The sequence below is a fragment of the Amphibalanus amphitrite genome, unplaced genomic scaffold, assembly GCF_019059575.1.
Source record: "Amphibalanus amphitrite isolate SeventyFive unplaced genomic scaffold, NRLGWU_Aamphi_draft 000074F_arrow, whole genome shotgun sequence".
Taxonomy (NCBI): domain Eukaryota; kingdom Metazoa; phylum Arthropoda; class Thecostraca; order Balanomorpha; family Balanidae; genus Amphibalanus; species Amphibalanus amphitrite.
The window spans coordinates 1,009,650-1,034,698 of record NW_024881570.1 but is presented as its reverse complement, the minus strand read 5'-3'; the positions used below and the strand labels follow the sequence as shown (position 1 = coordinate 1,034,698).

Below are 25,049 nucleotides of genomic sequence, written 5' to 3'. Positions count from 1 at the left end.
TACCTCGGAGACCACTGCTAGTGGAACCGATGATGGTACGTCTGCACAAACAACTGACATGACATTACAGACCACCAGTGCTGGCACTGTCGGCGGCACTCCTACGACCTTGCCTGACTTGGCATCAGCGACCACTGGAACTGCAGCTGATGGTGTCACCCCAAAGCCCTCTTCTGCCCTGCCATCAGTGACTACTGATACCAACATTGAGGAGACATCTACAACAGCAATTGGTGTAACATCAGAGACCACTGATGTGGAGACCAGCAGCGCAACGCCTGTGCCTCCTGCTCCTGTAACGTCTCTGACCACAGGGATTGAAACTGACATTGTCACCTCCACACCATCAACTGGTGTCATACCGCAGACGGCTGATGGCAGTGAATCGTCTACAGCATCACCCGGCGAAACCACTAGTACTTACGAGAACAACATAACTTCTACATCGCGACCTGCCGCGACATCACAAACCACAGAAACTGCCACTGATGCCACTCTTACAACGATTAATGGTGAGACATCACCGAGTACTGTTGTTGGAATAGATGCCATTTCTTCTACGCAATCTACAACAGTGGTATCGCAAGCCAATGTAACTGAAACAGGTGGTGTGACTTCAACGCCATCCACTAGTGCAACAGCAACTAGCACTGATGTTGGCATTGAGCAAACGACATCAACATCTCCAGGCCGTGTGACGCCAGAGTCCACCACTGGAGGTGCCACTTCCACACCACCTACTGACGTAACATCACAGACAACCAGTACTAGCATCGGCGGCAGCACGTCCACGTCACTACCTGACGTTACGTCAGGAACCACCATTTCTGGCACTGATAGCGTCACGACGTCTAAGCCGGCGCCTGAAGTGACATCAACGACCACGGGAACTGCAACTGACGGTGTCACTTCTACACCCTCCTCTCCCGTACCATCACAGACCACTGACACTAACATAAATGTCGTCACGTCCACATCATCGACTGGTGTAGTATCAAAGACCACTGGTGACGGAATCAATAGCGTCACGCCTGCGCCTCCTGCTCGAGTAACATCACAGACCACTGATGCGGTAGTTGACAGCGAATCGTCCACATCATTCCCTAGCGTGACATCAGAAACTACTGATGCTGTCATCGCTGGTGTTACTTCTACATCGCCATCAATCACATCACAGACGACTGATGTTGAAACTAGTGGCGACTCGTACACCCCAACACCTGGAGGAGCATCACAGAGCACTGCAACTGATGACTTGACTCCGACACCACCTTCAGTCAATTCACCGATCTCCAACACTGGCATTGACGGTGTGCCGTCTACAGGGGCACCCGGCATTGATGGCGTGCCGTCTGCAGTATCACCGGGCATTGGTGTCGTGTCGTCTACAGTATCGCCCGGCATTGATGGCGTACCGTCTACAAAAACACCCGGCATTGATGGCGTGCCGTCTACTGTATCACCCGACATTGATGGCGTGTCGTCCACAAAAGCACCCGGCATTGATGGCGTGCCGTCTACAACATTGTCGAGCGTTGAGGGCGTGTCGTTTACAAAAGCACCCGACATTGATGGCGTGCCTTATACATCACCTGATATTGATGGCGTGCCTTCTACATCACCTGTTATTGATGGCGTGCCGTCTACAAAAGCACCCGGCATTGATGGCGTGTCAACTACTGCATCACCTGGTATTGATGGCGTGCCGTCTACTGCATCACCGGGCATTGATGGCCAAGCGTCTACAAGAGCACCGGGCATTGATGACGCATCGTCTACAGTATCGCCTGATGTGACATCACAGACCACAATTATTGGAATTACTGGCGTCACTTCTACCCAATCACCCGGAGTGGAATCACAGCCCACTTCTTCAGGCATTGATGGCATCACCACGCCTACATCATCGCCTGGTGTGCCATCACAGACCACCAGTGATGGCATTGATGGCGACATGTCTACCACATCACCGGCGGTAACATCACAGATCACTACCACTGACGCCACCCCAAAACCACCCGTTAGCGTTACGTCGCAGACAACCCCGACAGAAACTGACGCCGGTACGTCCATATCATCCACTGACGTTACATCACAGACCACAGCTACTGCCACTGAGACTGTAACGTCTACGACGCCTGCAGGTGCGACGTCTCAGACTACAGCCAACGCAACTGGTGTCACATCTGAAACCTCTGATTCCGTCACTGGAGGCACCACATCACCAACAACCGTTGGCCAGACTCCGACAAGTCAACCAGGAACATCCGCCACAGTCACTAGCCCGTCCTCGGACGGTTCGACGCCACTGCCTGGTCTCACCACACCCCTGTCTGGTGCTGGTGGTGAGCCTGCCTACACCCTCCGACCGACCGCCCCAGGCAGCAGTGGCGGTGAAGATGGTAGTGTTGTCACCAACGTGGTGCTTGTGGTCCCCGAGAGAGATGAGGTGCTCGCTCCGCAGGATCTGGTGAATGAGACAGCTGCTGTGGCGGTGACACTGCCCACGATCGTGGAGGAAAACACGACTGAAAGTGTGACATCCACTAAAGGAGAATATGTAACGGTCTCCCCTGTCACGCAACAGACCCAGGCAGGGACTGAAGCAACGACGGAGGCAACAACGCCAGCTCCGATCATCCCAACGAATGACACACGCGCTCCAATCGAGATAATTGTCGAAGTAGGATACGGAACAAACACAACGTCCACGGGGGTTGTCGAGAGCCGTGAGCCTCCCGACGAGGGACGCCCGACGGTCGTCGACGGTCCGGTGACCACCACTGACGGGCCCAGCATCCTGAGCACCCCCGCCCCCGCCACGGCAGCCCCGGCCGCTGCCGGCGACGCGTGTCGCTCCGACTCGGAGTGTGCCGCCTCGCTGGCGTGTCTGTCTGCCGTCTGCCGGGAGCCGTGCCGCGAGCTGCGCCCCTGCGGCCCGGCCGCCGTCTGTTCCGTGCACCGGCACCGGCCGCTCTGTAGGTGCCCGCCCGGTCACATGGGTGACCCGAGCGTCGGGTGCACCCCACAAGGTAGCTACAGCGCCCCACCCGACCTAACCCACCTGCAGTCCTCTGACAGCTTCTACCATACTAACAGCACGCCTCTTCAGCCGCCCCAGTCCGTCTTCGTCTTGAGCAGAGCTGCCGTCTTCTTCCGCATCTGACGCCGGCGAGTTTCAGAGAACCTCTCCAGAGGCGGCGTCTTTCGCCGGCTCTGGGTCGTCCGTGTGTGCCTGCCCGTGTCGCCGTCGCTCTCTTACGCTCGCTGTCTTGCTGTCTGACCCGACAGAGCGGCCTGTGACGCCCACCGCGCGGCCCACCGCGCCGCCCTCGTGCGCCTCGGACCTCGACTGTCCCGACAACCAAGTCTGCTACGACACGCTCTGTAAAAACCCGTGCGACTTCGATAACATGTGCGCCCCGAACGCGCTCTGCGACACGAGGGCGCACCGCCCTCAGTGTCGCTGCCCGCCGGGCTCCCACGGAGACGCGAGGAGGGAGTGCCTCCTGGACGAACGTAAGACCTGGCTCCGCCGCCGCAGAAGCGGCCCGGCGACCGGCCGACAGCCCGACCTCAACCGCTCCATTCACACATGTTTGACATTTGACTGCTTTGTAACAAAACCATTGACGGGAGACTGAAATGGTTGCACGGACACTAGAGGGGAGGACAATCGGCCGGTCGCCGGACACTGACAACTCGCTAACGGACTTTTACAGACAGTACTTGATGCTATCAAATAACATCAGCTGCTTATTACATGACCTTAACGTTGATCGATATTTAACAATTGCTGGAAGGTAACTTACATCATTTTAGCAACGATTGCGCTAACCTGTAACCACGCTGCCTGTTACATGACATGACATCATTGACTGCTGACCTGACCTGACCTGACCCGTTGACCGCTCGCCCAGTTGGCTGTCTGGCCGACTTGGACTGCCCAGACGCGCAGTTCTGCGTGGATGCCGACTGCCAGTTTCCTTGCGACGTTGGTAACCCGTGCGGAACCAACGCCGTATGCTACAACCAGAACCACGTGGCGCAGTGCCGCTGCAAGGAGGGTTACCACGGGAATCCGCTGCTACTCTGCCTGCCAGGTGCGCTCGCTAACGCCAACACGCTAACCGAACAAACGGTATAACCACTCCAGTCCAGTAGCGCAAGCTCGCTTTTATTTCGAGTAAGTTTTTGTTTTAATGCGCAACGCATCATTTAAGCAAAGTCAGGATGCTAGAAAGTCACACTTTTGAAACCGGTGGCGCAAAATTCGGGACCGATCATGTCTAGTTTCTAATGACCAAATTTTTAATTGTCACAGTAGAAGGCATTTCATCGTAGCAGAAACTGCTGTTTTGAGTCCACCGGGACTCACCGGCTCACACGTCATTCCGCCGCAGCCGGCTGTATGCGCAACACCGACTGCGCCTTCGACGAGGAGTGCGTCAGTGGCGACTGCGTGAGCGCGTGCCGCGCCTCGGCCAACCCGTGCCACCGGACGGCCGTGTGCCGCGGCGTCGACCACGTGGCCACGTGCCGGTGCCGGCCGGGCTACGGCGGCGACGCGGCCACCGGGTGCTCGCCGCTGCCCAGCTGCCGGCGCAGCGCCGACTGCCCGCCCGACCTGTCATGCATCGAGCGCGTCTGCGCCAACCCGTGCACGGAGGACGCGTGCCCGGCGTCGGCGGTGTGCCGCGTGCAGCAGCGGCGGCCCGTGTGCGCCTGTCCGGCCGGCTTCACCGGCGACCCGGCGCGCGGCTGCGTGCAGCTCCAGTGCCGCTCGGACCGCGACTGTGCGGCCGGCACGCGCTGCGTCGGCCAGATGTGCCGCCAGCCGTGCAACGTGTGCGGGCTGGACGCCGTCTGTCGCGACGACCGCTGCGTCTGTCCCGACGGGTACACCGGCGACCCGGAGCGACAGTGCACGCGCAGTAAGCAACGCTCTCAGAATTCCTCTATTCGCGCGCGGTTGAATCACGAGACGTTTTATGAAGTCTCCATTTTTTTTCCCGATTCCGAAAATAACACGTTCATAAAAATGTTCCAGAATTTGCAAGCGGAATTTCAGTTCTTAAAACGTTGCAATTTCTTTTATAAAATAGTTTGAATATGTAATGCGATGCGAGATCACGCGACACTGGACTGGATCCCTCTAATCGATTTTGGCTGGCCGACCGGCAGTTCCTGGACTGTGTAGCGGAGACGATCAGTGTCGGCTGAGCGAGGCCTGCCTCGACAGCCGGTGCCGCAGTCCCTGCTTCGCAGTGCCAGCGCCGTGTGGCCTGCGGGCCAGCTGCGACGTCATCAACCACCGGGCCATATGCTCGTGCCCCGACGGATTCGATGGCGAGCCCTCTAAACAGTGTGACCCAGGTACGCCGCACGACAATGCCCGTCCGCTAACCGCCTGCGGTGACGGTCTGACGCACTGACGCACCCGACGCCTGACGCACCACCCCGACGCCACCTTCCTTCACTATCGAGACGCTGTGTCTCGCCAGGACTGGGTTTCTATTTCTCCTTCTAGCCACTGTAGCACGGTGTGCTCTACGTCTGTGGTCTGCCGCTGAGGAGCGTGCATTCTGGACCTACGGTCAGTCCGGCACGGAATGCTTGGGTGTGCTGTCCGATCGCGTCTGGGCATGCGTTTTGCCTGCTGCCTGGACGGGAGCCTGACTGTCGTGAGCGTCAGGCGGCTGTCGATGTCGTTACGGCCGCGGTAGCTCCAGCTAGCTAGGCAGGTTTCTCTTCAGCTTGTCGTGATCCATTCAGCATCGTGGTTTGCTATTCGAGTCTCAGCTCTTCTCGAGGAATGCAGGACGCATGGTTTTAGACGGCGTCGCTTTGCTGGAGACGCTGTGGCGTTTCAGACACGCACGCCACTTTGGCAGCATAAATCCAACTGTAAATCGTGCTCACTCGCATGTGTGAGCACATAAATTGGCACACGCCGCAGTACAGATCACATGAGATGCCCGACCGCGTTACCTTATCGTTCATTTCGTTTATTCAGCAGTATTTAAACATTAAATCACTTTCACGACATGCAACATCATAATTTTCTTTGTTGACATTTATGCAGTGTTGTTCCCGGTGTTCCAATACCACATTTACCATGCCTGCTGTGAAGGTGACCCTCGGGCGCAGCATGTGGCACGCGCCTGTCGTCTGTTCGGGTCAGCCCGCTGACCTCAGCCCGTGCCGTGCAGTGCCGTCGCCGCGGCCCCGCTGCGGCACCGACCGCGACTGCGACCGCTCCGAGACGTGTCACCAGGGCGTCTGCGTGGACCCGTGCAGCCTGCGTCCGTGCGGCGCCAACGCCTTCTGCCGGCCGACCAACCACAAGGCGTTCTGCGTCTGCGAGCTCGGCTTCACCGGCAACGCCCAGATCGAGTGTGTCAAGCGTGAGTAACCAAAGGCGACGAAACTTGTGCCAGAATAGAGAGCGACAAGTTCTTCCTTCCCATACTGTGCTTCAACGCTTTTTCAGCAGGGCTTCAAAGTAGCATTGGCTCTGGGTGCTGCTCCATCATCGTCGAGCGGCAATGTGCTGATTCAGCAGACGGAGATGCCGGGCTATGCTTCAGCTTATGATTATTTGTGTGATGTTGTTTATCCCGTACTTCTGTTACTATAAGCTTCGACGATCAACGATAAGACGCTGATGCAAAGCGATAAGCCAGTGGTAAAACGAACGTTGTACCGCTTTGGTGGATAAAATTCCCTTACGTCTCTCTTCATGCAACTATTCATCCGATCTCCGAAACGTTTCATGTTGTGTTAGATGACAGCTTACAAGTATAGGTAGGCATCCACCTTCAAACGTATGTGCCTCAGCTTGAACGCCCCTGACCTGACCTGACCTGTGCCTCCACACCAGCCGGTCCTCGCGACTTCTGTAAGACCATGTACGACTGCGAAAACACAAAGACGTGCATGTACGGCCGGTGCGTGGACCCGTGCCCGTTGGCCCAGTGTGGCCGCGGCGCCCAGTGCCGCGCCGAGTACCACGAGCCCATCTGCTACTGTCCCGCGGGCCTCAGGGGCGACCCCAAGGTGGAATGCGCCAATAGTAAGCACATCTGTCGACGTCTTCTTCTGTCTCTGCCTGTGTCTCTATGGTCTATCGTTTTCCTCGCTCTCAGCAGTATTGCAGCCATACAAAGTTGCACTGTTTCATTTGGTCTTCTTTTCATTGGACATACAGAACGCATAAACAAAAGACAAAGCATCTTGCATTACATTTTATTTGCGAATCGCATAGTGTTTAAATGTATTGCAAAGCCTTGCTGTCTCTCTTTCTTTTCAATGATGCTCTTAGTTCCGAGAATGCTACTTTTCTTTGCCGCGTTTCGAGCCCGGAGCCAGTTGAATTGCTGTGGTTGGTGATATTGCGTGCTGGAGTGGCGCTTTGCATGCTATTCGTACGGGGACCCGCAGTTGCTACTGTACAGCGACCCTGAGTAAATTGTCCCAGCACACTCACAGGGAACAAAAATAAGCTGTCAGGAGGGCACGCACAGAAAATCTCAGCTGCTCTTATACAGGGACCGGCAGTCGATATCAATGTTATCGGTTGTTACTGGACAGGACAGACGGCTAGAGTTGGGGTTCGTGTACAGTAGCAACTGCGGGTCCCCGTACAAAATTTAGAGATGACATCCGGGTTGCCTGCGGTATGGAGGTGAAGGTCCCGACTGACTAGAGCAACGACAGCAAAACAGACATAGCCTCGTCCCGTATCTTCCCACTCACAACTCTAACCAGTCCTAACGCCTCCTGGAGCTCACCAACTGTGGAACTGAACAGGTGTTAACTACTCACCAACTGGCGGTGTGCCCTCACCTGGCCGGTTCGTCGTGTTTGAGGTAGCGGGGCTGACCACTAACCCCTGCCGTCCAGTGAGCTGCCGCGGTAACACCACGTGTCCGTCTAACCTGCGCTGCGCCGGCGTCTACTGCGTCGACCCCTGTCCGGAGGTGCGCTGCGAGGGCAACCGGCGCTGTGTCACCGAGAATAACTCACCGCGCTGCGTCTGTTCAGAGGGTTACGGCGGGCCCGACTGCCTAAAACGTGAGCAGGGTAAACGACGCCCAGACGCTGGGAACCCACAGTGGGAGACGAGTCGGCGCTTCGACGATTCCCAACTGAGCTCAACGCTCCCTTCACGCGTCTGTCTTCTTCTAATTTACTAATCTCACCGCCCTTTTTTGTGTAATTTTGTTTCTCTGAATAATTTCCATGTGGTGGATGAAACATTTATCTTTATCCGTGACGTTCTAATTGCCTCAGACTGCTGTAGATATATGCTTATGGTATAACCTAACTGTATATAGCTCTCTTTGCCGCGGCTTTCTCTTTTCCGACGTATGTGAAACCTAACAATGTTTGCAAAGAAGTTTACCTAACTTTCCAGTTGCAATTGTTCTATAACCACTTTTCACCTTACCGTTTCTTCTGTATGAAGTCTGTCAATCTCTATTACAAGAGGCCAAGAATCCTGAGCAGAGCTGACGGGATAAATAACGAAACATTTCTTTCTTCGCATGAAAAATCTAACAAATGGCATTCTCTACATCACATTACGAAATATGCATTGGATCGCCATTCATACGGTTCTCATATATAGAACCACACGCCCACAATATAGGGCGCTCTGAACTCTAAAGATCCCTCGCTCAGCTCTGCTCGGGAGGGTGGAGGGACCGAGAGCTGACCGAGCGGCCGGCCCCTTCCAGTGGACGACGGCGGACAGTGCGTGGCCGCCAACGACTGCCCGGCCGACAGGGCCTGCATTAACCGACAGTGCATGGACCCGTGTCTCGTGGAGAACCCGTGCAGCCCCACGGCGCGGTGCGCCACGAGGCAGCACGTGGCCACGTGCACGTGCCCCGCCGGACAGACTGGGGACCCCAAGAGCAGTTGTTACGCCCCTAATAGTAAGCAGACGGAAGGGCCAGGAAGGTTGATGCTCGTCGAGAGGAACTCCTTTTAGTATCTGTCAGACGATGCTCGATATTTTCCTTGAATGTTCGAGATGGCAGCGCCTTGGACATGCTCGGTACTGATGATACTTGCAAAACGAAATTAAGCTAACATTTAACACTGGTCACTGACGCTAATATTTTAATGAGAGAATGATCTTCATAGGTGTAACTATTGTGAATGGTCTGACTGAAAAAATGATCCTAATGTATCTATTGACCTAACAAAAATGATAACAAAAACCTACTTCTTCATTACTAGCAATGCATATGATCGGATGTCTTAAGGCCATAACAATGTAACCAGAATCCAGGCGTGTTACTGACCCTGCTCGTTGAGTAACTCGGCACCAGTTTATAACTGCATAATCCGGCTCCGGTGGCTCTGCGGCGCGCCCCTCCCCGTGCTAAGCGCCCTGTTCCCGCAGCGCTCGGCTGCCGCGCCGACCGCGAGTGTCCCAGCACCAAGGCCTGCATCAACGGACGCTGCGAGGACCCGTGCAAGTGCGGCACCAACGCCATGTGCGATGTGATCGCCCACCGCGCCGTCTGCAAGTGCCCGTCCGGCTATCAGGGCAACCCAGAAATCAGCTGCCAGGGTGAGCACGCCAGTCTTTTGCTGGCAATGTGCGCTAAAGGACCTTGACAACTGGTGATGACGTGTAGATTTGCTTTCATCAGAGACCTGTTTGATTATGCTGGTGACATTACAGATGACACTTCACGTGTCCTTACTTGTCAGTAATAAATCTGCTGTCGATAAAACCAACTGACTTGTCATGCTTTACCTCCGCACAGTTCCGTACAAGCCGTGCGACCCTAGCCCGTGCGGACTGGGAGCCATCTGCGAGGTCGATCAGGGCAATCCCATCTGCTCCTGCCCCAGAGGACAGACTGGAAACCCCTTCGTCAAGTGCAGTAAGTAGCGTGGGCCAACAATAGCAAGACCACACTAACACTATGCAATGTACAACATACATCAACCATAATGCTGTAAAAATTGCATGTCACTGTTCCTTTATATGCCTGAATGATGGTCCCGATATTGGTTAACATTCACTGTTTCATCCAACAGTGCCCGACGGTAACGAGTGCGACGACTACGAGTGCGGCGCCAACACCGGCTGTCGCGAAGTCGACGACGAGCCCGTGTGCTTCTGTCTGCCGGGCTTCACTGGCAGCCCTCCGAGCACGAGTTGCACCCCGATCCGCAGTCCATGCGAGCCCTCGCCCTGCGGACCCAACACCAACTGCAACGTGGTGTACGGCTTCCATCGCTGCACCTGCAAGGAAGGTTTCTTCGGAGACCCGAACACGATTCGCGGCTGTTCGCCACCGCGTGACCCGTGCAACCCGAACCCTTGCGGGGGAGGGGCTCGCTGCGACGCCTCTCGTAACCCGACCTGCTACTGTCCCGATGGCACTGTGGGCGATCCTTACCAGCGCTGCGAGGCGCTGGTGGTCGCCGAGTGCGGTCCCGGAGACTGCGGAGCCAACGCTCGGTGCGACGTGGTCAACAACCGGCCACTCTGCTCGTGCCTTCCGGGCTACACGGGCGACCCGGTGACCGGGTGCCGTCCGCGCGACCCGTGCCAGCCGAACCCGTGCGGCCCGCGAGCCGTCTGCACCGCGCGGCCCGGCGGGGAGTACAGCTGCGCCTGCGAGCCAGGCCTGATCGGCAACCCGACCAGCCAGCTCGGCTGCCGGAGCGAGTGCGAAGTCAACCAGGACTGCTCCGCCACGCATATGTGCGTCGCACAGAAGTGCGTCGACGCGTGCGCTGGCGCTTGCGGCATCAATGCTGAGTGTAAGGTGGTGAACCACAGCCCGATCTGCACCTGCGCCCGTGGCTACACCGGCGACGCCGTCACTCTCTGCCAGGAGGTGGCCACAAGTAAGTGGGACACCTTAGTGTCATACCCCTCGGCCCTCACCCAGTGAAAACAGTTGTTGTGTGTTCCTGTGTACGATTGATTGTGTCATCCCAAACCTACTCTTCCCAACCACCTTGCCAACCCTCAAACCAACACCGATGTCGGGCCAAACACCACGGCTCTGGAGCCGACATCATTTCTGCAACGTGAACACCGAGCGTCGAGACGACTCCTCGACGGCCGGGAGAGCTGTGCTGTGCGGTGAGGCACATCACAACACCGTAGGCGGACCAGCGCACCAGGCGGAGATCGCAGGTAACGACAGTCAGTGGTTTGGCATGCGGACTGAGGTCGGGCGGCTCGGGAGGAGGAGCAGGAGACGATGATCAGAGAAGATGAGCCCCACTGCACCGGGCACCGGCACCCAGCGGCAGTGAGCATGGTCCGCCCACTCCCACTCCCTTCTCCCCCGACTGCTCCCCCTTGGGGCACCCTAGTGTGCCTGCCATGTCGGTAGCACTGTCAGGAGGGCTGCAGTCAGCGTAGGGGCAGGATCTTGCCTTTGTGTGTCGCTGACCTGTATTGTGGAATCTGCCGGGCGTGGGTCCGCGGCTTTACCGCGAGGCCCGCTCCAGCATGCCTGTGATGCGCATGGTTGTGCCGCCGCCATATCTTCGGCGAGTGGACTTCGTCACACGTGCACTGTTAGCTCTTCTGCTTTCTATTCGATGTCGTGTTTCCAGAGTGGTTTCTTCCAAGTGTCTGCGTGCTAGGGTGCGGTCTGGAACTGCGGCCCTTTGAAAGCTATCTTGCACATTTAGCAATGGGTTAAAAGCGAACCTTGCCACAACTATAAATCGGTTTGAGAGCCTCTTGCGGCTGGGTTGGCATCACAAGTTCTGGATCTGTCTCTGCCACGGCACCTCACTCCCCGCATCGGCCCAGACCGCACCCGGGCGCCTGCCTGCCCGTCTGTCTGTCCGTCGCCTGTATCAGTATGCCTGACGCCGGGTAGCGGCGCCGCATGGGCCGGCCGCACGGTCGCCGTACGCGCATGGGTCAGCATGGCGCGCATGTTTCAGTTCGGCCTCCGTCTGGCACGCCGGACCCGTGCGTGCCGAACCCGTGCGGCGACCAGACGGTGTGCACCTCGGTGAACGGTCGGCCACTCTGCACCTGCCTGCCGGGCCTGCTCGGCTCGCCGCAGACCGGCTGCCGCGAGGAGTGCCGCGTCAGCACCGACTGCGCCGAGGACCTCGCCTGCATCGGCAACAAGTGCCGAGACCCGTGCCAGGGCGCCTGCGGCGTAGCGGCTGTCTGCGACGTGGACGACCACCGCGCTGTCTGCGCCTGCCCGGCCGGCTACACCGGCAACCCGTACCAGCAGTGCTTCTTGAGACGTGAGTCAACGAAGGAGGGGCACGACTATACTCTTAGCTCCTTCCATTTTCAAGTGACAATATTTTGACATGCTTATCATGCATATTTTTTTAATGAAAAGTACGCTACAAAATCAAGGATGCTTAAAATAATGTCCAATATGTTGCTAAAGCCAAACGTACAACGAGCTCACCGTAAACAATGATTGGATTTCAGGAAATCAAGCAAAAGAGTAAAACACGCAAAAGGTGCGCTCCATTTTCAACCAAAGAAGCTAGTTGTCTGACAGCGCCCTTGTCTCTCACCCACAGCGGTGCCCGGCCCGACAGACCCGCCGGAGCCGCGTCCCCTGCCGGACTCGTGTCCGCTGGGCCAGTTCTACACGGAGCGGGACGGCTGCCGTCCCGAGTGTCTGGTCAGCTCCGAGTGCTCCTCCAACCTGGCCTGCATCCGCAACAGCTGCGGCAACCCATGCGTCGGCTCGTGCGGCGTCGGAGCCGACTGTGAGGTGGTCAACCACAACCCGATCTGCAGCTGCCCGCGCGGCTACACGGGCGACCCGTTCACCCAGTGTCGACCGTTCCCAGTCACCGAGCGACCGACCCAGCCGAGCAACCCGTGTTCGCCGAGCCCGTGCGGCCAGGGCGCCGACTGCCAGTACAACGGCCAGCGGCCCGTCTGCTCGTGCCCGCCCGGCTACCGCGGCAACCCGCTGGTGCTGTGCCAGCCCGAGTGCACCAACGACGCCGGCTGTCCGCTGCAGCAGGCCTGCATCGGCCAGAAGTGCCGCGACCCGTGCCCGGGCAGTTGCGGCGTCGGCGCCGAGTGTTTCGTGGTGAACCACGCGCCAATCTGCACGTGCCCGGTCGGCTACACTGGCGACCCGATGACGCAGTGCGCGCCGGAGCCAATCACCAGACCACCAGGTGAGGCAGGCTCCCATCCTTTTCTGATGGACGAATCTCTTGTGTGTGTTGCATAGCTAGCTCATTCAACTTTAGGATGTTGCCAGGGCTAATGGTGTTGGCATGCCGCTATGCGCAGGCAAACAACCCAACCACAATCTGACGCGCCCGCCTTTCTCGTTGCAGTCATCCCCGACCAGCAAGTGGAGCCTTGTGTGCCTTCGCCGTGCGGCCCGAACTCGCAGTGTCGCAGCGACGGTTTCCGCGCCGTCTGCTCGTGCGTGGCTGGCTTCCAGGGCAGCCCTCCGCTGACGCCATGCTACTCAGTCGGCTGCACCAGCAACTCGGAGTGTCCGCCGCAGCAGGCGTGCATCAACCGCGACTGCCGCGACCCGTGCGCGGGCGCCTGCGGAGTGGGCGCCGACTGCCAGGTGGTTAGCCACCGGCCCGTCTGCTCCTGTCCGGAGGGGTACAGCGGAGACCCAACAACCATCTGCAAACTGCGCCGTAAGTATCGCCATCGGGGGCGTTCCAGTCAGAGAAAATCAAAAGCCATGAGAAAACTATTGATCATTCTTCCATTGCCTGTACTTGTTTGTGAGAATCGCTGAAACAGTAACTTTTTGTATAAATACTGTCTCAATATTGTTTGATGCTCAAATTTATTCAAGCTTTCCACCTCCCAATGCTTAAAAGTTAATTTAAAGTCATTACCAGTTATCCATGTCGGCACTCAGCTGACCAGACTCTCCGTCTCCGACAGCGGTGACGCCTGCGCCTCCGCTGACGCCTGTCAACCCCTGCCAACCGTCGCCGTGCGGCCTGAACGCCGAGTGCAAGGTCTCCAACGGCTACCCGATCTGCTCCTGCATCACAAACTACTTCGGCAACCCGCTGGTGAGCTGCCGTCCCGAGTGCGTCGTCTCGTCCGAGTGTCCGTCGAACCGGGTCTGTTCTGACAAGCTGACCTGCGTCGACCCGTGCCCGGGCCTGTGCGGCGTGGACGCCGTGTGCAACACCATCAACCACCAGCCGCTGTGCCGGTGTCCGGACGGCAGCACGGGCGACCCGTACTCGTACTGTCGCCCGGTGCCGGTCACGCCGGCCGTGCCCGTCTACCCGTGCCAGCCGTCGCCCTGCGGACCGTTCTCCGAGTGCAGGGAGGTCGGCTCGCGGGCCGTCTGCTCGTGCAGGCCTGGCTTCTTCGGATCCCCACCCAACTGCAAGCCCGAGTGCGTCATCAACTCCGAGTGTCTCACGCACCAGGCCTGTCTTGGCCAGCGCTGCGGCGATCCGTGCCAGGGCGTGTGCGGTGTCGGCGCCAACTGTGAGGTGGTCAACCACAACCCGATCTGCAGCTGCCCGAGCACACACACGGGTGACCCGTTCGTGCAGTGCCGACCGTTCCCGGTCACCGAGCGGCCCAAGCCGCGCGACCCGTGCTCGCCGAACCCGTGCGGCGCCAACGCCGACTGCCAGAACGGCGTCTGCACCTGCCGCGACGACTACTTCGGCAACCCGTACGTTCAGTGCAAGCCCGAGTGCGTCATCAACTCAGAGTGCCCGCGCGACAAGGCCTGCTTCCGCAACAAGTGCCGAGACCCGTGTGTGGGCGTGTGCGGCCCCAACGCTCAGTGCAACGTGGTCAACCACGTGCCCAACTGCTACTGCCCGGCGGACTACCAGGGAGATGCCTTCGTGTCCTGCGAGCTGAAACCAGTTACAAGTGAGTCCACATGATGCCTCTGGTTTGGTGGTTGAGCACTTAATGCAATTATCTATTTAAAAAAAACTCGACACCTTGAGCACGTTTTGAATATAGACTATAGTAATTTTATCACAAAGCATGGAGCTGTTTATTACAAAGCTGTTGTTTTGACCTCGCATTCCGCCGTTGCAGCGCCGTATACCCCGGACAAGGAGCCACCGGTCGCTGTCATCAACCCGTGCTACCCGAACCCGTGCGGTCGGAACACGGAGTGCAGGGAGGCCGGCGAGCGGGCCGTCTGCTCCTGCCTGCCCGGATACCAGGTCAGTGGCGAAAACGCCGACTAATATAAACCCAAAGCTTGTGGTTGACAGGGAGTACTGAGAAACGTGGAAGCTAGATGGCTCTTTCATTGACTTGTACCAGAATCTTTTTCTTTTTTCATAGCTAGCGCATGTAGGTATATTATTAATCGGGTTTTGTAACTGGCACTAGCTATAGTTGCTCTCTTGAGTCGTTGTGCATTTCTGAGAAAAACAATAGTGAACAATAAATAACGAGTGCGTTTCCGCTGGCGCAGGGTGACCCGAGTCTCGGCTGCCGGCGCGAGTGCGAGACGTCGTACGAGTGCGCGCCTCAGCTGGCCTGCATCCGTTTCAAGTGTATTGACCCCTGCCCGGGCACGTGCGGAATTAACGCCAATTGCCGTGTGCAAAACCACGTGCCGGAATGCTACTGCGTCGATGGCTACGAGGGCAATCCCTACATGGCCTGTCAACTACAGCCGGGTAAGTCAGTGCAACAGTTAAGTTACCATCATTTATGTTCGGTGATAAAGTTTGTATTGAAGCCTTAAAATGGTTATTATCGTTCACTGCTTTATTTACTTATCAGCATTTTATAGTTTCTTAGGCCATGCCGGGCTCAATTGCCTAACCTTGGGTTGTGCAGGATCGACGGTTTGTCTCCGTTTGCCCATAATGACGCGGATCCCGTATGGTGTGCACAGTGACACCTGCCGAGCCGGTCGACCCGTGCCGACCAAGTCCGTGCGGCGCCAACGCCCAGTGCAACGTGGTCGGCGACCGGGCCGCCTGCTCGTGCCTGCCTGGCTTCATCGACCGGCCTCCCAACTGCCGTCCCGAGTGTGTGGTCCACCAGGACTGCCGCGCCGACCAGGCCTGTATCGGTCAGAAGTGCCGCGACCCGTGCCCGGGCAGCTGCGGCGTCGGCGCCGACTGTCTGGTGCGCAACCACAACCCGATCTGCAGCTGCCCCAGCGGCTACACGGGCGACCCGTTCACGCAGTGCACGCCGCGGCCCCAGAGTGAGTACCGCACCGCCGTCAATGGCGGGGTAGATAATAGACCCGTCGCCAACCACCAGTCACACAGCAGGAATTGCGATCATTTATATTTGAAGTAATGCCTTGGATTATTGACATAAACCCTTTGCAGACTTCGCTGCCTGATCAGTGAACAGAAAGTAAATTCTAAGAGGATTTTCTGGAAAAGCTAATGACAGCTCCCATTGCCTTCAAGCAGGGAGAACGTGGTGATATGGTGGTTGGTTACGTGGTTCTAAGGTGAAGGGACGCTCGCAGCGCTTGCCCTACTGGCAGCGTAAAGTGATCACTGAGTCATAGCGATAGTTTCTGCTCAACGTGGTACAAAGTCATGGTTATACTAGCACTGGTCTTGTTCACTCGAGGAAGTTTGCACAGTTCTGATACTGGCGACCAGATCCGTGAAAAGGGCATGGGCGATCTCTCGCGTATGTATGTATGTAGCAACCATCATGTTAGAGATAGTTTCGGCGTACTTACCAGAAGGCAGGGTGCCGAAAGAGTCGGCTCCAATCCAAATTAAGACGGAATTTGTCTTAGTCGAATGCCTCCGGCTTGGCATCTAGCGCACCTGTAACAAATGTAAGGCGAGTCGGTATCAGGTCGTGTGAGACTGGAAGGACGTTCTTAGATAGAATCGGTAATGCTGGTGCCTCGACCTCCGCAAAGTCGCGAAGTTAGGTCCTTCAGCAGCCCTGGTTTGTCGTACCCGTTGCAGCGCTGCCGCCACCGCCTCAGGCAGTCTGCTACCCGGGCGTGTGCGCCTACAACGCACGCTGCACGGAAAGGGACGGCATTGCTATTTGCAAATGTCTGACTGGCTACTTCGGCAATCCATACGTGCAATGCAAGCCCGAATGTGTTTCGCACGCTGAATGCCCGCGCAACAAGGGCTGCGAGAACCAGAAGTGCATCGATCCGTGCGAGGGCATCTGCGCTCCGTCGGCACTGTGCCGCGTCCACGACCACGTGGCCATGTGCTACTGCCCGGAAGGCTACCAGGGCGATCCCTTCACCGCCTGCACGCCAAGACCTATTACCCGTGAGCATGACCTTCGGCCTGCTGGGCCTGAGTTCGCATTTCAGTATGCTTCTATGAACTGTCTTTCTGCCTTGTCAATACTATCGGTCTCGAATATGTTTCCATATCTGTAATCTCTTGAAAATGTAAGAATATCTCAATCTTTCAATTCATCAAGGTGAAGAGTGGTAAAGGTATGCATGCTGCACTCTCACCGTAGAACGGTCTTTGCATCAAAAGCACTGGTAATGCACCGCTCTGTGTACTTTTGCATGCCCAATGTCCATGCCGTGTTTTCAGCTCGTCCGACGGCTCCAGTTGAGGTAGAGCGCGATCCGTGCGAGCCCACGCCGTGCGGTCCGAACACGAAGTGCACCAGCAACAATGGGGTGGGAGTCTGCAGCTGCCTGCCCAACTACCAGGGCAACCCCATCGTCGGCTGTCGTCCCGAGTGTACCTCCAACGACGACTGCCCGCTGGACAAGGCGTGTGGTCTGCAGAAGTGCATCGACCCGTGCCCTGGAGTGTGCGGACCCAACGCAGAGTGCAAGATCATGAACCACAACCCGATCTGCTACTGCGTCTCAGGCTACACCGGCAACCCCAACCAAGGATGTCGTCCCATCCCTAGTACGTATGGGTTGCGATGAGCAATTAATTGGCACACTTGTATGAACAGGCTCACGGTAAAAGTGCATGGTTCCGTAGATATTTTTAATGCGCCGTACAACACATAAGTTACCAGGATAGATATGAAAAAATAAGCATACATTTATATCAATTCAAACGTAACTACCGCCTAGACTCAAATAACATTGTGCAAAAGCTGCTCCACGATTTTTTTGGAAAGCAAAATAGTTAAAAACAGAATTTTTCTAATAACTTTTCTCCACTTCACGTCACCCATAGAGACCACACCGAAGCCTGCCATCGATGTGAACCCGTGCCTTCCGAGCCCGTGCGGCCCCAACTCGCAGTGTCGCGAGCTGCACGGACAGGCCGTGTGCTCCTGCGTCGAGGGCTACTTCGGCTCGCCGCCCAACTGTCGGCCCGAGTGTCTGGTGGCGTCGGACTGCGCCAACTACCTCACCTGCATCGACCAGCGCTGCACGGATCCGTGCAAGGGCTCGTGTGGCCTCAACACCAAGTGTCAGGTGTACAACCACAACGCGGTGTGCACCTGCGTCGCCGGCTACGAGGGAGACCCGTTCACCGGCTGCGTCCTCAGGCCAAGTACGAACATCAATATTATCCCACGCTTTACATGTAAAACATATCATTTGATATTATTACTTTTTGATATGATTACTTAGCATCAACACCACCCTGACAATATCGTTCACTTTTAGCGCTGCCGCCACCGCCACGAAACCCATGCTACCCATCTCCGTGCGGAGCCAACGCCGAATGCACCAGTGACGACGACGACCGCGCCGACTGCAAGTGCCTGCCGGAGTACTTCGGAAACCCATGGGTCTCTTGCAAGCCGGAGTGTGTGGTAGACACAGACTGCTCCCGTGACAAGAACTGCTACCGCAACAAGTGCAACAACCCGTGCCCGGCCCCTTGCGGTCAGGGTGCCGAATGCCGAGTGGTCAACCACGTCACATCATGCACGTGTCCCGAGGGATACATGGGGGATCCGTTCGACATGTGCAAGCCGAAGCCCATTACGCGTAAGGATGCCTTATCTTTCTGTAACATTCTATGCACCGCATGTTGCTTGACAAATGCATGCTGATATGTTACATCACTTTTCTTTCAGTTTTCATAGCCAGTGGTCTTACCTTACGAACCCCGCCCCACAGAGGCACCGACTGAAACGCCCCAAATCGACATCAGCCCGTGCCAGCCGTCACCCTGTGGCGACAACGCCCAGTGCGCAGACCGCCAGGGTGTGCCCGTGTGCACCTGTCTGCCGGGCTACTTCGGAAACGCGCTGTACAGCTGTCGGCCGGAGTGTGTTACGCACACCGACTGCGCGCTCAACAAGGCCTGCAGCAACCAGAAGTGCATCGACCCATGCCCGGGCTCGTGCGGTGCCAATGCCGAATGTCGTGTGGTTAACCACGCGCCAGAGTGCTCGTGCCTGCTCGGCTACACTGGAGACCCCTACGTGCGCTGTTCGCCACAGCCCGGTATGCACGCAACCTGTCTTATCTTGTGTATCTTCTTATTCTTTCAATCTATAGAAACTGAAATTGAATGATTAGAAAAGTGCACTGAACAGTGAACAACCTGTTCACTTGACCATTCATCTTCTTCCGTTGTACTATGCACCTTCTTTATCATTCTTTCGATGTCTGTTTTGCATGACGATGAATGACAGCATTGCGGCATGACCCTCATTGCATGTGCACTGTGACCCTGTGTTTTAGTTACGGAGGCTGTAACCAGTCCGTGCACACCGAGCCCGTGCGGACCGAACGCCCAGTGCCGGGAGCATAACGGTGGCGCTGCCTGCACGTGCCTTGAGGGCTACCAGGGCAGCCCGCCCAACTGCCGGCCCGAGTGCGTCGTCAGCGCAGACTGCGCCAGCCACCTGGCCTGCGTCGGAAACAAGTGCCGAGACCCGTGCGACGACCAGTGCGGCGTCAACGCAGAGTGTCGCGTTAGGAGTCACGTTCCAATTTGCTCGTGCCTCTCTGGATTCCAGGGTGATCCCTTCCAGGGCTGCACAGCTATTCCAATCAGTGAGTCTTCGCATCTGGTCGACGGTTTTGGAACATCGACATAGTTTTCGCGACTTCGAGGGTATTTCAGGGCTGCGTTATGTCCACCTAATTCATATTCATCATTTCCTTTATAGGGAAGCATAAGAAAGGTTATCGTGTTGTGAGGACCAAATAGGTGTGATATATGTATGTCCAACATATTGTCTAAGTCGTCTATATACTCACCGGTATTCTGCTCACCAAGAGGTAGGTGAAACTGACGCTAATGCGTCGCGTCTCTTTTTAGCAACTCCGGCGCCTGAAAAGGCCATCTGCTACCCTGGAGTGTGTGGCTCGAACGCCAGGTGTCGCGAGCACAACGGCATCGCCGTCTGCTCGTGTCTCTCCAACTTCTTCGGAAATCCATACACGGGCTGTCGGCCTGAGTGCGTCTCAAACGCCGAGTGTCCGCGCAACAAGGGCTGTGAGAACCAGAAGTGCATTGACCCGTGCGAGGGCATCTGCGCTCCGTCGGCACTGTGCCGCGTCCACAGCCACGTGGCCATGTGCTACTGCCCGGAAGGCTACCAGGGTGACCCCTTCACCGCCTGCACGCCGCAACCCATCACGCGTAAGCTCTTTTCCACCCCGCCCGAAGCCTATCTGAACTATTACCTTTTTTATTTCAAGCACGTCTTGGTCCTGAATTCATTGTTGATTATTCAGTTACTTTCTGCTGGCGAGACGTATGATTACCATTCCATCAAATTGCTTGCATGTACTCTTGTCTTCAACACGTCCTTGTGTGTTGCACCGATGCACTTAAGATATTTATCAGTCACGCCCTCCAAGCAATCTTAAAACTGTCTTTCTGTCGCTTCTATCTCTGCCTAGTGCCTGTCTACGGTAGACTGATGTTGGGATTATGCGGGTGCCTGTTGCAGCGCGACCCACAGCTCCGGCGGTATTCGTACCCGAGCGTGAGCCCTGCGAACCTTCGCCGTGCGGCCCCAACACTCAGTGCCGTGACAACGCCGGAGTGCCAGTGTGCAGCTGCCTGCCCGGATACAAGGGCAATGCCATCGTCGGCTGTCGGCCCGAGTGTACTTCCAACGACGACTGCCCGCTGGACAAGGCGTGTGCGCTGCAGAAGTGCATCGACCCGTGCCCTGGAGTGTGCGGACCCAACGCAGAGTGCAAGATCATGAACCACAACCCTGTCTGCCACTGCGTCCCAGGCTACACCGGCAACCCCAACCAAGGATGTCGACTTATCCCACGTACGTTATCGCTTAGCGCGATGGAAGCGCGCCAGCTTTTTACATTGTTTCAAATCAAATGTAACGACCAAAAGCCCATATAATGATACAAACTAGGTTCTGTTTCAGTTAACCTCATATTAAATAAAATAGAAAAATAGAAAAATATAAAGACAAGCTTTACACCCTTCCTGTTTTCCCCTCCAGAGACCACACCGAAACCTGCCATCGAGGTAGACCCGTGTCTGCCGAACCCCTGCGGACCGTACTCGCAGTGCCAAAAACACAACGGCCAGGCGGTGTGCTCGTGCGAGAGTGGCTACTTCGGGGTGCCACCCAACTGCAGACCAGAGTGTCTGGTGCCCTCTGACTGCGCCAAGACGCTGACCTGCATGGACCAGCACTGCGTGGACCCCTGCGAAGGCTCATGCGGCGTCAACACCCACTGCAAAGTGCGGAATCACAGCCCAGTCTGCAGCTGTCGCACCGGATATGAGGGCGATCCGTTCACCGGATGTGCCATCAGGCGCAGTACGTCCACATTTTATTTTTGATAATTCATTTTCACTGTTCTTTTCGATGACGGCGCTAACTTTACATTTAAAGTGACGCCGTCTTTCTCTGGCATACATTTTTCAATTGTCGATATGTCTGATTACAATCTCTCAATGATGCATAATTCCTAAATTAAAAATAGCAAGTAGGGATGACATTCTGAGCGAACCTCCCACCCGCAGCCACTCCGCCCCCTCCGTCGGACCCGTGCTTCCCGACGCCGTGCGGCGCCAACACCCAGTGTCGCAACAACAACGGCCTGCCGGTCTGCACCTGCCTGACCAACTACTTCGGCAATCCGTACGAGGGCTGCAAGCCCGAGTGTGTGCTCGATGGCGACTGCCCGCTCGACAAGAACTGCGCGCGCATGAAGTGCGTTAACCCATGTCCGGGCCCGTGCGGCAGCGGCGCCGACTGCTCGGTGGTCAACCACATCACCATGTGCTCCTGCCCAGAAGGATACACCGGAGACCCATTCTCGCTCTGCCGACCAGTGCCCGTAACCAGTAAGCAAACAAGCTGTCCCTACTTCATAAAAATTTCATCAATAATCGTTTAAAGTTGTAATTGTTGATTGATAGTTGTGACGGACGGAACACTGTTGACGGAAACGCTGTATCAAGGGAAAAGTTATGTCGCTCTGAAAGTGTTTACCTATGTTATTCTTACCATTAGCGTAACGTTTGAAAAAAGAACTAAGTGTACTTTCACAATGATATAAAACTTTTGGCGAATGCAAGCGCCACCATAATGCTAAAACTCGTCATTTCCTTAGGACCAACGCCCCAAGAAGAGAGGCCGAGAAATCCGTGCATCCCGTCGCCCTGCGGATCGAACGCCCAGTGCTCGGAGCGCCAGGGGGCGGCCGTGTGCTCGTGCCTGCCCGGCTATCACGGAGATGCCACCCAGGGCTGCCGGCCCGAATGTGTCACCGACTCCGAGTGCAGTCTCAGCAAGGCCTGCGCGCGCCAGAAGTGCGTCGACCCGTGCGAAGGCGTGTGCAGTATCAACGCTGACTGTCGCGTCGTCAACCACAAGCCTGTCTGCACATGTCAGACCAGATACGAGGGCAACCCCTACTTCGCTCGCTGTGTCATCAAGCCACGTAAGATGAACACGCGAAACGGGCTTAATTGAAGTTGCCATGGACATGTTTTACAGTTTGCCGTTTCATGACCATGTAAAGACCTGGAATCACTTCTCAGTCACTTTCAGCTTTTTTTTTGCGGTCTCTTTTAGGTTTTTATGCATGTTGTATGCACCTGTGTACTGTTCCCACACGCTTTTTGCTTCGGAATCCCGCATGCTATGCACACCCTTCCAGAAACGGAGCTGGTCGTCACAGATCCCTGCCAGCCGAACCCATGCGGCCCGTATTCCACCTGCAAAGACATCAACGGTCGGCCGACCTGCTCGTGTCTGCCCGAGTACCTGGGCAGCCCGCCCAACTGCCGGCCAGAGTGTGTGGTCAGCTCCGACTGCGCCAGCTACCTGGCCTGCGTGGGCGAGAAGTGTGTCGACCCGTGCCCGGGACACTGCGGCGCCAACGCCGACTGCCGTGTCTCCAGTCACACGCCTGTGTGCACATGTCGCGCCGGCTACACGGGCGATCCATTCGTCGAATGCCGTCTTAGGCCACAGAGTAAGGCGATAACGAGGGCCACTTGAACATCTCCAGCTATTTTACTTGTGGCAAGGCGTCCTTAGATGGTTGCAGGGCCGCTTCAGCGAGTTGTTGAGGCACTATGGGAAACATCTGACATTGAACCTAGTCGTACTATCATGTCATCGAATTTTAGAGACTCGTTAAATAGTGGAGCATTAGCCACGAATGAACATTTTTACTACGTTTTTACGCCTAGCTGGGCTATTTTGCTAACGCTGATGATCCCTTTCACAGCGACCCTGCCGCCGGCCACCCCGCAGAACCCTTGTTATGAGGGTCGCTGCGGTGCCAACGCTGACTGCCGCGAGCACAACGGCCTCGGGGTGTGCAGCTGCCGCACCAACTACTTCGGCAATCCGTACGAAGGCTGCAAGCCCGAGTGTACCACCAACTCCGACTGCGACCGCTCCAAGGCGTGCGAGGCCATGAAGTGCAGGGACCCGTGTCCGGGCGTCTGCGGCTTCCGGGCCGAGTGCCGTGTCGTGGACCATGTCGCCATGTGCTACTGCCCCGCCTACCTCACCGGAGATCCCTTCGTCGCGTGCAACGAACCGCCTCGTACCCCTGCACGTAAGTCATACAGACCAGTTGAGAAGCTTACAGTTACATCGAATATTCATTGACGACGAATTCCAATAAGCATTTTAATTTCTCATTACTATACCTTTGTAAATAAAAAGCATAATATATGTATTGATTTTCTGTCAACATTTATATTCTGACAATAAATAGAAATGATAATAAATATCCCTTTTCGCCCCTGCGCAGCGGCGCGGCCGACTCAACCGGTGGTGGTCCAGCCCTGCTCGCCGTCTCCGTGCGGCATCAACGCCCAGTGCACGGAGCGCGGCACGGTGGCCGTCTGCTCCTGCCTGGAGCCGTATGGTGGAGACCCATACGTCGAGTGCAAGCCCGAATGCACCAGCAACGCCGAGTGCCCGCAGAAAGAGGCCTGCGCCCGCTACAAGTGCATCGACCCCTGTCCAGGCGTGTGCGGCCAGAACGCAGAGTGCCGCATCATCAACCACAACCCGATCTGTCACTGTCTGCCGGGCTACAGCGGCGACCCGTGGGCCGGCTGCCGCGCCGTGCCCGTCACTCCGGCCACGCCCGAGGACCCGTGCCGGCCGTCACCGTGCGGACCGAACGCCGAGTGCCGGGACGCCGGCGGCCGACCCATCTGCTCGTGCCGCCCGTCCTACATCGGCACGCCGCCCAACTGCCGGCCCGAGTGTGTCGTCAGCTCCGACTGCTCCAGCCTGCACGCCTGCATCGGCCAAAAGTGCCGCGACGCCTGCCTGGACGTGTGCGGCCTCAACACCATCTGCCGTGTGGTCAACCACAACCCGGTGTGCAGTTGCAAGCCCGGCTACTCGGGAGATCCGTTCAGCGGCTGCATCTTGAAGGCCACCCCAGGTGAGAAGACATAGAATGGCCAAATTATTATGTTGCGATATTATAACCGATTATTCATTTGCAAAGATATGGCCATCAAAGGATGCCTGATCATTAAGCCGAAAACGCGCCGGCGATCCTCCTTCTTCGTTTGGAAATCTATAAGATTCTAGTAAGAGCATACCCATAATACTATGTGCATTTCAAAATGAGGGCAGCAAACACGACGGAAATGCCACAAACATGTCATCGTTTAAAAAAAAATAATGCCTTTATCATCACGGGCCTGTTCTTGATTCG

At 56.4% G+C, this 25,049-nt stretch overlaps 1 protein-coding gene across 1 annotated transcript in view; it reads left to right on the top strand.

The window, feature by feature from the left end:
- Window positions 1-25,049, top strand: part of LOC122379269 — a 147,939-nt gene that overhangs the window by 67,988 nt on the left and 54,902 nt on the right. Inside the window, exons 40-67 of the mRNA XM_043361308.1 lie at window positions 6,213-6,407; window positions 6,884-7,075; window positions 7,906-8,076; window positions 8,742-8,942; window positions 9,416-9,586; window positions 9,786-9,905; window positions 10,063-10,881; window positions 11,944-12,261; window positions 12,553-13,167; window positions 13,333-13,653; window positions 13,910-14,872; window positions 15,047-15,177; window positions 15,435-15,642; window positions 15,864-16,181; window positions 16,918-17,241; window positions 17,521-17,850; window positions 18,130-18,453; window positions 18,570-18,896; window positions 19,029-19,358; window positions 19,599-19,913; window positions 20,182-20,505; window positions 20,819-21,154; window positions 21,341-21,664; window positions 21,871-22,194; window positions 22,464-22,793; window positions 23,013-23,330; window positions 23,589-23,924; window positions 24,123-24,770. Coding sequence (XP_043217243.1) covers window positions 6,213-6,407; window positions 6,884-7,075; window positions 7,906-8,076; window positions 8,742-8,942; window positions 9,416-9,586; window positions 9,786-9,905; window positions 10,063-10,881; window positions 11,944-12,261; window positions 12,553-13,167; window positions 13,333-13,653; window positions 13,910-14,872; window positions 15,047-15,177; window positions 15,435-15,642; window positions 15,864-16,181; window positions 16,918-17,241; window positions 17,521-17,850; window positions 18,130-18,453; window positions 18,570-18,896; window positions 19,029-19,358; window positions 19,599-19,913; window positions 20,182-20,505; window positions 20,819-21,154; window positions 21,341-21,664; window positions 21,871-22,194; window positions 22,464-22,793; window positions 23,013-23,330; window positions 23,589-23,924; window positions 24,123-24,770 — 9,633 coding nt within the window. The remainder of the gene's footprint in view (window positions 1-6,212; window positions 6,408-6,883; window positions 7,076-7,905; window positions 8,077-8,741; window positions 8,943-9,415; window positions 9,587-9,785; window positions 9,906-10,062; window positions 10,882-11,943; window positions 12,262-12,552; window positions 13,168-13,332; window positions 13,654-13,909; window positions 14,873-15,046; window positions 15,178-15,434; window positions 15,643-15,863; window positions 16,182-16,917; window positions 17,242-17,520; window positions 17,851-18,129; window positions 18,454-18,569; window positions 18,897-19,028; window positions 19,359-19,598; window positions 19,914-20,181; window positions 20,506-20,818; window positions 21,155-21,340; window positions 21,665-21,870; window positions 22,195-22,463; window positions 22,794-23,012; window positions 23,331-23,588; window positions 23,925-24,122; window positions 24,771-25,049) is intronic.